This window comes from Nicotiana sylvestris, chromosome 11, assembly GCF_000393655.2.
Source record: "Nicotiana sylvestris chromosome 11, ASM39365v2, whole genome shotgun sequence".
NCBI lineage: Eukaryota > Viridiplantae > Streptophyta > Magnoliopsida > Solanales > Solanaceae > Nicotiana > Nicotiana sylvestris.
This window is the reverse complement of record NC_091067.1, coordinates 115,970,506-115,982,862: the sequence shown is the minus strand read 5'-3', so window position 1 is coordinate 115,982,862 and position 12,357 is coordinate 115,970,506. Positions and strand designations below refer to the sequence as shown.

At 37.2% G+C, this 12,357-nt stretch overlaps 1 protein-coding gene across 1 annotated transcript; it reads left to right on the top strand.

Annotated features, from left to right (window-relative positions):
* The first annotated feature begins 220 nt into the window (after positions 1-220).
* Positions 221-7,667, top strand: LOC104221981 (serine/threonine-protein kinase Nek5-like). Its single transcript, XM_009773142.2, has 14 exons — positions 221-802; positions 882-948; positions 1,591-1,656; positions 1,745-1,791; positions 1,886-1,931; positions 2,152-2,232; positions 2,323-2,365; positions 2,472-2,521; positions 2,731-2,812; positions 3,061-3,110; positions 4,148-4,221; positions 4,887-4,938; positions 5,013-5,642; positions 5,730-7,667. The coding sequence occupies exons 1-14, from the start codon at positions 705-707 to the stop codon at positions 7,392-7,394; spliced, it is 3,051 nt and encodes a 1,016-aa protein (XP_009771444.1). The 5' UTR covers positions 221-704; the 3' UTR covers positions 7,395-7,667.
* The last annotated feature ends 4,690 nt before the right edge of the window (positions 7,668-12,357 follow it).

Below are 12,357 nucleotides of genomic sequence, written 5' to 3'. Positions count from 1 at the left end.
TTGAAGTACAACTCTTTGTCCCATGCCATGTTCCTCTTTTGCTCACCATTTTCATTGTTTCCAAATATGCCCTACAAAAATTTATTAGGGACAATTTTGTAAATTTTAATAACTACCCTTTTCCCATTTTTGCCCATTTTGACACAGATAGTTTAACTGTGTGTCTGCGTGAGAGAGAAAAGGCTAGAAAGAAGTTGGTTGGAAGTTGCACTGCCTCAGCTGCAACTAAACCTACCACCCTAACCATGATTAATTTGATAAACCATATCTTTCAATTACTTTAATCATTGGAACATTTTACTTTACTATACTTAATTTATTATATTAATTTATAGATGCTCCTCCACACATGCATTCTGAACTGAGAACTGTGACAACTGTTTCTGCAGATCAACCCCTTTTCTTGAACAATAAATAAGCAAATACTATAGTAATATTATAGTTAAAGAAAAAAATAAAAGAGGCGCAATACATCACACACACACACACCCATTCTTGAATTAAAAAGCAATCTTTATGTGTTTTGTGTTTATATGTATTTTTTCTTTGGGATTGATCTGCAAATGAGTAGGAGAAATTGCAGCCAATCCAAAGATTAAAACTTCAGTCTTTTGACTGATAAAGAAAATGCTGTGACTGGTTTTGAAATTCTTGGCATATTTTTTCTTGGATTTGTTTGAGTGTTTTAATATAGGAGGTAAGTAATGGAGTCAAGAATGGATCATTATGAGATCATGGAACAGATTGGGCGTGGAGCATTTGGTGCTGCTATTCTTGTTAATCACAGGCAAGAGAGAAAGAAGTAAGTTGAAAGTTTCTAACTTTAATGCTTATAAGATTTGAATTTGGTGCAAGATTGATTTTGTATGTTGAATTAATAGGTATGTGCTAAAAAAGATCCGTTTAGCTAGACAAACTGAACGTTGCAGGAGATCTGCTCATCAAGAGGTACATTGTACTTTTTTTTTCCCTTTTAATTTGGTTATGGTTTTTGCCTTTTGTGCTTCTCTCTTTCTTAAGCTTAAATTGTTGACTATAATGGCCTTTTGTACTGAATAGTAGATGCTCAGATAGAGTATGCTAAAAGAAGAAAAGATTTGTTTTAGTTTAATCTTTTTGAATATGGTGGCTTTTGTCCTGAATAGTATATGCTCAGCAACTATTGATTTTGGCTTTCACTTCTATTTGAGGTGAATGAGGCTCTTGGAACTCCTCTATTTAGTTTCAGAGTTGAAATTTTCCTTTGTGAATGATTCTGATTTTACTTGACTTTTGTCTAGCTTCCCTAGTCCATTGAGGGTGTTCTCGTATCAGTTGATAAAGATTTGACATCTGTGATTCACTCTATGCTGGGAGTTTAACTTCAAACAGTAAATGTGCATTCTTGCTAGATTTCATCTCCTAATTCTTAAGTTTTTCTAGTTGTGTTCTGTTTTAACTCTATCAATATACTTTTCTCATTTTGACACGTTCTCATCTCTGCTCTTGCTGTTTTTTGGCGCATGAGACTCTTCCCCCTATGCAAATTTACACAAACGCATAGCTATTTAAAATTCCTGATGTGGACTTTATTGCAACTTGGATGTGCAGATGGCGCTGATTGCTCGGATTCAACATCCATATATTGTTGAATACAAGGAAGCATGGGTAGAGAAGGTGAGGCCTTATTTTGTTTTCAAGTGCTGAATTGACTACAATTTCCTTGAAAGTGGTGATTAATTTTCTCTCATGTAATCGTATGCAGGGCTGCTATGTTTGCATTGTTACTGGCTATTGTGAAGGTGGTGATATGTAAGTCTATTGAATAATTTTTCATTTTTTTTTAAATTTTAATTGCTAAACTTAAGTTTCATTATCCCCACTTCAACAATGTATATTATGATAGGGCTGAACTGATGAAAAAAGCAAATGGGCAATATTTTCCAGAAGAGGTACGTTGATGCTGTATTTTCGTTTATCATTTAATTACGGTGTGTTCATTATGTATCTAGATTGTAGATTATGGACAGGAGTAAGCAAGTTAATAGATGATTTACGAGTTAACTTGTTCATCTGGTTGGGATATTAAATTATTTATCTAGTACTAGTATAAACTTCAATTAGTTTTCATTTTCAAGTGTCTCATATTTCAAGGAAATGTTCACCATACAGAAACTTCTGAAGTGGTTCACTCAACTACTGTTAGCAGTGGAATATCTGCATTCAAATTTTGTACTGCACCGTGACCTTAAGGTATGTACCTTTAATATCCGTTTGTATCGTTTTATTTATTTTTCTCTCCAATATATTTACCGAGATAATTTCTGTATCCTTCTGTGGCAGTGCTCAAACATCTTCCTGACTAAGGAAAAAGACGTTCGCCTTGGTAACTACCAATGTTTCTGTTCTTTTATTGAAGTGGAGATAATTGCAGGCAATTTTTCTGATGTAGGCCTACATATTTTTTTTTCCCCTTATACTTTTTGTTCCAGGGGATTTTGGCCTTGCGAAAACATTGAAGGCTGATGACTTGACTTCTTCAGTATGTATCTGATACTCAATGCTTTTCTTTGTTATTTGCACCTATACTATGTAAGCTCAAACTAGTTTCTTTTCTTAAAGTTAAATGTTGGTTACAGCATGGAACGGGTGCTTCAAGTTGGCATTTCAATGCTTTCGGTTAATCATTTACATTGAGAAAGTTAATCGGATAAAAGTTAGATTAACTGATAATGTTGTTCTATATTCCAGGTAGTTGGAACCCCCAATTACATGTGCCCAGAACTTCTTACGGATATTCCTTACGGTTTTAAATCAGACATTTGGTCCCTCGGTATGTTTCTTCTTTACTTCTTTCAAGTTCAAGTGCATTTATTCATGTTGAAGTTCTGTGTATACATTCATTTGCAATATTTTTGGAAAGAAACAAACATATGTATGTCATCTGTTACTAGTGACATTTCATTTTATAAGGTTTTCTTCTTTCCTGATGCTGTGGATATTGGTCTGTTGTCACAGTAATTCGTGTTTATTTGATATTTACATGTCATTGTGTCTTAAAACCGTTCGCTTCTTGACCAGGCTGCTGTATGTATGAAATGGCTGCTCATCGCCCTGCATTTAAAGCATTTGTAAGAACTCTTGACTTTGGTTTTTTTAAGCTCCATCGCAATTCATCGGGTATATAATGAAATGGAAACTGACCTAATATTTTGTCTCTATTCGTTAATTCACATGCTTAAATTACTGAATCTGCATACATAGAGACCTTGGGATTGGGGGTGCCCTCTGTAAGTTAGTGAATTCAAGTGACAAGTTAATCCAAATTTCAACTGTATTGTTGAAGATAATGTAGCAACAGAAGAGAGAAGGGAGAAATGGAGAAGAATTGAGAGATAAAAAATTACTCGATCAATTGATGTCAAATCAAAGTACAAATGGCCTTACTTATACTGAGAACTCAGCTTAGACTCCTAATAAGATCAGAACTGTATCTCTAACGCAAAGATAAAGGAAAAAAATCAAACTAAAAAAAGGCAGCCCGGTGCACTAAGCTCCCGCTATGCACAGGGTCCGGGGAAGAGCCGGACCACAAGGGTCTATTGTACGCAGCCTTACCTTGCATTTCTGCAAGAGGCTGTTTCACAGCTTGAACCCGTGACCTCATGGTCACATGGCAGCAACTTTACCAATTACGGCAAAGGCTCCCCTTCACAAAATGATAACAAAAAGAAGAAGAAATAAGGTCATAATGATGAACGATAAAATTGAGTCTAAAAAATTCGATATCTAAGTGATAATTATGAAAGTAACTGCAAAATAATCTGGAAGTATTGAAGAATATTGCAATAGTTCATCAACCTACTGTAAAAACCACCCAAATCTCTTAGAACCTTCATCAGAAGATCTCCCGAAATGCTGGGACTTATGTTCAAAATATGCTTGTTTGATGGTATAATTTCTGGATGTATCCTGCTTCATGTCTGCAATAATTTACTGTGGCATAGTCTTGAAAACTGTTAGTGTTGAATGATGTGGTGAGTCTTGGTGCATAAGCAATTAAGTGAAATTTCATCTCATATAGTATTCTCTTTATTGTGTGTTTGTTTCCTCAGAATGAGAACCTTTTTGTTACTTATACTGAATTTGACACTTTATAATGATTCAGGACATGGCGGGACTGATAAGCAAAATAAACAGATCATGCATTGGCCCATTGCCATCTTGTTATTCTCCGTCCTTGTAAGTCAGGTCTTTGTTTTCTTTTGCCAGCATAATTTGTCTTTGTGCTAAAGCTTCTGTTTGTCGATGTTTAATTGATTTATTGTGTTTGAATATTTAGTCGTGTTTTAGGGGACAACTGTATCTTGTAGATACATTGCTTTGGTTTCTTCTTCTTTCTTTTCTTGTGACTGTTAATGTTCTGCAATGGTCTATCTTCTCCTTCCTCATAACACTTGTGTCACAAATTCTTTACATTTGAATCAAATGTAAAAACTTTGAAATACTAGAATTTGAAATGATGTGTACTCATAGTCGTAATCCTTATGGCAGATGCCACCTGTTCAAGTGAATATAGGCTTCCTGGTAAAACTTTTATAAAGTAGTAATTCTTAATTGTGATTATTCTATTACTACGACTAACCCATGCAAAATGCAGCATGAGAAGCAAAAAATGTGGCATTCCTATCTTTCTTGTTCTCTCTTTGATCAGGATTTAGTTGAGTTGTACGTGTAATAATATCACAATGCAGAGATACTCCACTTAACTAGTTTTTCAACTTTCAACTAGTGACATATGCAAGTGTCGATCTTGACAGTGTGAATGCACTTTTCTTCTGTCATATGCTTATATTTGAGATGGTACATTTCATTGTCAGTATATAAGTTAAATATTGTTTTCACAGAAAAACACTTATAAAAGGAATGCTGAGGAAGAGCCCCGAGCATCGGCCTAGTGTAAGCTTACCAATCTTGCAATTAAATTTTTGTATCATAATGTCGTGTCAGTTGGCTGACCTCAACATTTTCAGGCATCCGAACTCCTGAAGCACCCATATTTGCAGCCTTATGTTGATCAGTACCGACCATCCTTTAATCCTCTTCCATCAATTTCTCCTGAAAAACCTCTCACTGCTAATCGTGACTCCAGAAAGAATATGGCAGAAAGCCAAAGTAGTACCAGTACATGCAGTGATAAAGATAGTTTGAAGTCAAGTGAGAAGAACTTACAAGGAATGGCTTGCAATGATGACCAAAAAGGCAATAACACGGATGTTGCCATTGTTGATCATGAAGACTTTGAGCAACATTATTCTAGTGAGGAACATCATGCAGCCGATGCTTTTCCTGAAGAAGCAGAGGACGACGGCTCTAGGAATATTTTGCATGAAGAGAACAAATGTGATGCTGAAGCTAAGCAACCCAGAACAATAAAAAACATTATGTGGGCTTTGAAAGAGGGAAAAATGAGAGAACATAGTTCCCCAATGAGAGCCAGCAAGGCGAAGGTCGGTGGTACAGGTGCAAACAAAGCCAACATTGAAGCATCCCTGAAAGTCCTAAAACCGAGTTCACCTACTCCTACCTCTAAATCTAATGCACAGACACCAACTCCTGGATCAACAAAGCAGAATCAAGGAATACATACCTTGAAGCAACAGGTATCGGTTCCTAATCCTCTTATCTTGATCAGTACTCGCTTCTGAGTTTGATAAATGTATTATATTTTAATTACCTTCTGCTTGCAGTTTCCTACCACTGAGTCCACCCCAAAGACTAAAACAAGACACGAGGGGATCTCTCCCTCTGGTGCTATAAGACAAGATGATAGGTTACCTACAAGGCCAAGACAGCGAACACCTCCTAAGCTGACTAAGCAACCATCATTTTCTGGAAGGCTACAGCCAGTGGGTCATGATGCTTTGAATACTGAGAATGATGAAGTAGAGTGTAGTCCAAATGACCAGTTGCATGACCCCGAAAGTATGTCTAATGCTTTTACTGATGGCAGTGACATACAACCGAAAAAGAAAGGCTCCGAAAGGATCCCTAATTCTTCTCGTGATGGTTGTCATATACATGGCACAAGTAACGGCATGCTACATTTGCGAAAGGTTTCATCAGGAGCTTCAAAAGGAATGCAAACGGAGAGCAGCAATTCTGCTTCTTCGTCGGTGTCCATCCAAGGATTTGAACTTTGTGATGATGCAACAACTCCTTTTATTAAGTTGACCGAACAAATGCTGGGAAATCATGAACGAGCTACTGAAACTGAAACCACAGGATCAAGACCCTCTTGGTCAGTTACTACATCATCACGCTCGGATATTGCTAATAGTTTGAGGGAAAACCACGAAGATATCCAGAAATCTGAAGCATGCTCCATTGAAAATCTTGAGGAGCATCATCAAAGTTCGGATGTTGGTGCTTGTGAAGAGAAAGCAAATTCATATATACCTACAGACGCTGCCTCTCCGCTTTTGAAAGAGATTGCTCTTTGTGAGGGTGATTGCACAACCAGCAAACCTGATACTACGACTGATATTTCGTGTTTGACAAACCCCAGTTTCACATCCTGTGGTGATGACAAGTCTATGGAAAAGTTTTCATCCTCAACAACAGAATGTGTCTCTACCACTACTCCACTTGTTTCCTCAAACCAAAACAATCTGCAGCGCTCAAACTTTACTTCGAAAGCCAATGGTGATGAGAAGTTTTTTCCCAAGGAACTCTTTTCCTCAAAAACTGAAAGTGCCTCCCCTTCCTCCCCTATTTCAGTCAGCCAAAATAGTTTGTTGCCAGACAAGGCAAGTGTTCCGCAGAACGTGGTTCTTGAAAAAGCAGCTTCTCCTCAGTTCAAACCAGCTTTTGATGATGTCATACATGTCATAAGACACAGTAGTTTCCGCGTAGGTGGCGAGCAACCGCTAATTGACAATGTGGAGAGAAATGTTGATGTTGGGAAACTTATTAATGTGGTAAGAGATGATCTTGATTTTAGTCTAACTTCTCCTCCTGCTCCCAAATCATCTGCTTCTGGACTGGTAAGTGTTAAATCCAATATATCAGACAGTGTCCATTATAAGGAAATGGATGTGAGAAACCAAAGCAGTCCCACCTCTTCAAGTCCAAGATTAGATTCTTCAGAACAAGCAAAGCCCAGCACAACAATTGTGGATGAGGATCGACCAGTAAAGGAAATATTAGATGTCAAATCTTTTCGACAAAGAGCAGAGGCACTAGAAGGGCTGTTAGAATTATCTGCTGACTTACTTGAGAATAACAGATTAGAAGAGCTCTCTGTTGTCCTAAAACCATTCGGGAAGGACAAGGTGTCGCCGAGGGAGACAGCTATCTGGTTAGCTAAGAGTCTTAAAGGAATGATGCTCGATGATTCTGGACGAAATTCATGATCTATCATGGGGATGGCAAGTTCATTACTTTTGTTAGTGTTTCTCTACACTTGTAGTTCTTTTTTCCTTGAACTTTTTGAAGCTTCAACTTTCAATTGAGTTCTCCAAGGGAAACAGTTAAAGAGGTTCTTTGACTTTTCCTTTTTTCCCTTTAGTATCTTAGCAATTCTTTCTTTCCAGTAACTGTAAATAGAGAGCACACAAATTTGAACAATTTTTTATTCTGCTAAATGTTAGAATGTCTTCGAACACGAATTTTGAGATGTTGCACTCTGCTGTTTCTTGGATGCATAAAACTTTCAAGTCACTTAGTTCTAATGTATTAGATATACATGTGTTTGTAGCCTACTCCAGCTATAATTTTGTGTAATTGAGAATGATAAGTAGATGATCAGTAGCTTAGCTGATTGTTGAGATCATCCACATTTTGTTTATCAAATATATAAACAGCTTGGACATTATGTTTTATTATATACCAATTGTTTCAATCTTGTCTTTGTTGCAAATGATGTTCTTAAGTAATTTGCCACTATAACTGTTGATGATACATAGTACTTCCAGTTTGTTGCGTAAGCATGTCATGAGCGACCTGCCTTCTAGCTTTCACCAATAATTTAATAAGTCATTTGTTCATGAGCTATTTTCGTAAGGATTTAATACAAGAATCGGTTGTACAATAAATAATACGAATGTCCCATCATTATGTGGTGAATAATGGCGGAATAACTGTATAAGGTGAGTACCAACATACAAATTATTATGCAAAAATTGCCTACTTTTAGTGCATTTTTGTCTTTATATTCTCTTATCAAGGTATCACTAAAACCTATTATTACTTCACGTACATATAGATTTTTGCATAACTTAGTAATACCAAATTAACTAGGGAAATCAAACTTTGATTAACTAATCAAATATTGTGTTAACAGAAATTAGATTGATAATGAGTTTTATATTGTTTGACATGGTGATAACAATGGACAAGATGTAGCTTAAAAGAAAAGATTATCAGATTCCCGGTAACGGAACCAATTTGTTTAACCAAAAATCTGAGTCTTTGGTCAAAGCTAGAAAGAAATTCGGGTTACTGATAATCAGGAGACGAAAATAAAATATTTTTGAGAATGATGGTAAAGCAGTAAATAGTTTTGTATTTCAGTAAGATCTCAATAGTATTTCGTGTCCTTACAGATGTTGAGTCTTTCCCCTTTTATAGTTGATTCTAGGAGAAGATATAATGTCTTTATCTTAATGAGGCAATTATGAGCAATAAATGATTTTTAAAAGAAACGTTACACAATCATTTCTATTTAATTCAGATTCTCTAACGTATTTGACATTTAATGCTGTATTTAGACTCTTTTACGTCATCAGATTCGTATCTTCAACTTCTTCTGATCTTTGATCTTTAAACGACTCGAATAGGTACGAGACTCGTACCTATTTTAGTAACGGTCCATACCTATGTTGCTTTCTTTTTCCCCTATCTGTTGTCGTCCGTGCCTCTTGGCTATTTATTACGTTTTGACCTTTTGACCAGTCCACGTGTCATGACACGTCATCTTCAATATTCAGACTCAGTTTTTTCCCAATACAGATAGTCCCCCCGCTTTTCATTTATTTATCCATTAAATATTTGGGAAGTGGACCTTCACAAAAAGGGAATTTCTTGCTGTAATCAATGCTATGACATTACTGACGCCCCAGTTGTCTTTTCTATTTAATGCTCTGCACACGTGTCACCTTCCGATTGGTTTTGTAATTCTGCAGCCTTTTTCCAAGGTTTATTCATCCCTTATATTCACGAAGCGATAGTTGCCTTTATTATAGGCTTTCCATCATTACACTTCTTTGCTTGACGGTTGCTATTATATACATATATATATCCTTTTTCCCTTTGTCATTTTCTTCATAAACCCTTAACAGATCTTTTACTCTTTATTTCTACTCCTTTCTCCTTGAGTTCATCCTTTTCTCTGCAATGGCCTCTCCGAATCCTAACCCTAAAAGAATCCCAATTCTTGATAGCTTCCCCAATGCCCCTGTAAGACATAGAAGAGGAAGAGGAGGCAGGCTTCGTAGCCTAGGATCCGTTCGTGGTGGTGCCTCTGGTTTTGTCATGCCTTCTTCTAGCTGCGGTACTATTTCCAGAGGTTCTATTACTAAGAAATCTTCCTCTAAAGGTAAAGAACTTCCTGAGCCTCTTCAAGAGCCTTTAGTTGAGGAAATAGTACCCAACGACCTATCTTTTGAGAATGATAGGAAATCTCTTCGTGAGCAAGTTGTCAATTTAGAGAAAGCTGACACTTTTCCTTCTTTAATCACTGAACCTTTGGTTTCTATTGTTCGAAAAGATTGCAACTGGAGAAGTGATTTTCGTATAGTAATCCCTAATCCAAATCAAAGAATATCTTCTTTTAGGATTGGATTTTCTTTTGTTTATACTTACCCCTTCACTTTGGGATTTATTCCTGCTATTGACCCAGTCATACTTGATTTCTGTCGTTTTTTCAAAATTTGTTTGGGACAAATTGGTCCCCTTGTATGGAGAACATTGGCTTGTTTGAGGTATTTATCTGTTAAAGACGGTGTTGATTTTTCCTTTCCCCACCTTATTCATCTTTACCACCCCAAGTTATTTCGCAATGGAGTTTTTACTCTAACTGCAAGAAGTAAAAGGGTCTTAGTAATCCCTGAAGATGACAAGGACCGCGGGTGGTACACTCGTTATGTTGCGGTACGCACAGTTGATTTGGTGGGTGAAACAAATATCCCCTTCCCTGAGAAGTGGAACTTTGCACGTAAGTTTTTTTTACTTACCGTTCTTACCTCTTAAGAATTTCAACTTCTTTTCTAATTTCATCCTTTTTTGCTTTTCTATAGCAACCATGGGAGATGTGGAACCCGTTCCTAATTTCCGTAGTTGGGTAGATTTAATCATGAAAGTCGTGCCTATGGAGGTGAGAAAGTGGAAATCCATTTCCAATTTACATGGTTGGAAAGTGAAAACTCACGGTATGCATCTCTTTATCATTTTTCGTATGACAAGTCCTTTATTTTTTCTAACTTCTTTTTTTTTTTAAAAAATCCTTCTTCTTGTCAGGATTTTCTATTCGAGGAATGACAACTGAAGTGGCTACTGCCTTTCGAGCCTCTTCTGGTACTTCTCTTTCTGTGGAGAGAACTCAAGCTAGGCTGTCAAAAAGGAAAGTTGTAGAAGAAGATTCTGAGGACGATGAAGACGAAGACACCTCTTTGATAGCTAGACCAAGAGCCAGGAGACGCATAGTTTCCGAGAATGAAGTTGAAGTTACCCCTGTCTGTGCCTCTCTTACTGAACCTGTTCACATTCCCTCTGAAGATGAAACCACTCCGAGGGACACCAACGAATCTATTCATCGTCTCTTCGTTGGTGGTTTTGAAAGTGGAGAACTAGGTCCAGTTTTAGATGAAGTTCCTCTTTCTTCCTCTGTTCCCATTCCTTCTTTTCCTGCTTCTTTACCTACTTCTGCTCCCTTACCTGCTTCGAGTCCTATGACACCTGTTATTTTCACTTCTTTTACCACTCTTCCTTCTATAGCTCCCCCTTCCTATGTTCAATATGCAGAGAAGGGTTCTAGTAGCAGAAGCTTGGCTATGAGGAGCGTTACGCTTGAAGTTCCTGCTAACAACAGCCTTTTAAGGAAGTCTGGTGGAGCAGATGACTGGCTTAGGACTTTGATTGGAGATATTGAGAAGAAGAAGATGGACAGCCATAGTTGCTTAACTTTGATGAATGACATTGTTCATTCTACTTTGAATGTATTCTTCCTTTACTTACTAACAAGTTTTTTTTTTAAATCTTATTTCTATGAATTGTCACTGCAGGCTAACCTCATTGGTACAGAATTGATGGGAAGAATTTCCCTTCTGGAAAAGAAAGCTCGTGAGTCTGAAAAGTCTATCCACGAGGCTGAGGAAATAGCCAGGGGAGCACAGCTAGAAGCAGCCAATTGGAAAGAGCAGTTTGAGAATACTCAGGGAACTATAGAAGAATTGCTAGAGAGTAGAAATCTCCTGGAGCAACAAAAGCGAGGTCTGACTTCTGAGCTAGCAGTTGTCAAGGCTTCTTCAAGCCAATTTGAGAAAGATAAGGAGCGCCTTGAGTGTTCATTTTTAGAACAACTATCAAATTGTAGTGAAGAGATCAGAGAACTTAAGGTACTCTTGGCCAAGAAAGAAGAATATGCATGGGAGTTAGTGCAAAGCTTGACTCAAGCTCAAGTTGATTTAAAAATCTCTTCTGATAAGGTACGTACCTTAGAGAGTTCTCATGCCTCCCTTGAAGCATCCTTTGAATCCTCTTTAGCTGAAAATCAAGTGTTAAAGAATGATCTTGCTATGTGGGAAAGGGAGTATGAACTTCTTGAGGAAATTTTAACATAGAGGTGAGTTGGGCTTTTCTAAACTCTCGTCGTGATGCTTTAATGGAGATCAGTCAAGAAAACTTTGATTTAAACTCAGAGTTGGCCAAAGTTTTAGAGACCATTGAGAGAACCCAACAACCACTTGACTTTCCCTCTCCGTCAATTGAAGCTCCTGTGGCTGAAGAACCTTTAAATGAAGAAGTCGTTGCTATGGCAGTTGAAGTTGAAAATGTTGCAATTTCAGCTTCAGAGGGTGAAACTTCTATGACTCAGTCTGTGGAAGTTGAAGCTTCTGTGACTCTTGCTTCCCTCGTTGATTCTAACATTTCAAGCTCAGCTGAAACCGTTCCTGTTGCTACTTCTTCAGAAGTTGCCACCGTGCATGTGGCTGAAAGTGAAATTAATATTGCAACTTCTGATGTGCTAACCCCTTCAATTGGATGATGGTTTTATTCCTTAGTTTTTAATGGATTTTTTGGTGAAAGTCCCTAGTTATCATAATGGGGCACTTGTATAAACTTTTATTGACTAAGTTTCTACTTAGTCTTTTTAATTAT

Excerpts from the sequence above, each read along its gene's own strand:
- LOC104221981 (XM_009773142.2), top strand. The coding sequence starts at position 705 with ATGGAGTCAAGAATGGATCATTATGAGATCATGGAACAGATTGGGCGT. Across the intron at positions 1,657-1,744 it reads AGGAAGCATGGGTAGAGAAG|GGCTGCTATGTTTGCATTGT; the intron begins GTGAGGCCTTAT and ends AATCGTATGCAG. Across the intron at positions 1,932-2,151 it reads GGCAATATTTTCCAGAAGAG|AAACTTCTGAAGTGGTTCAC; the intron begins GTACGTTGATGC and ends TTCACCATACAG.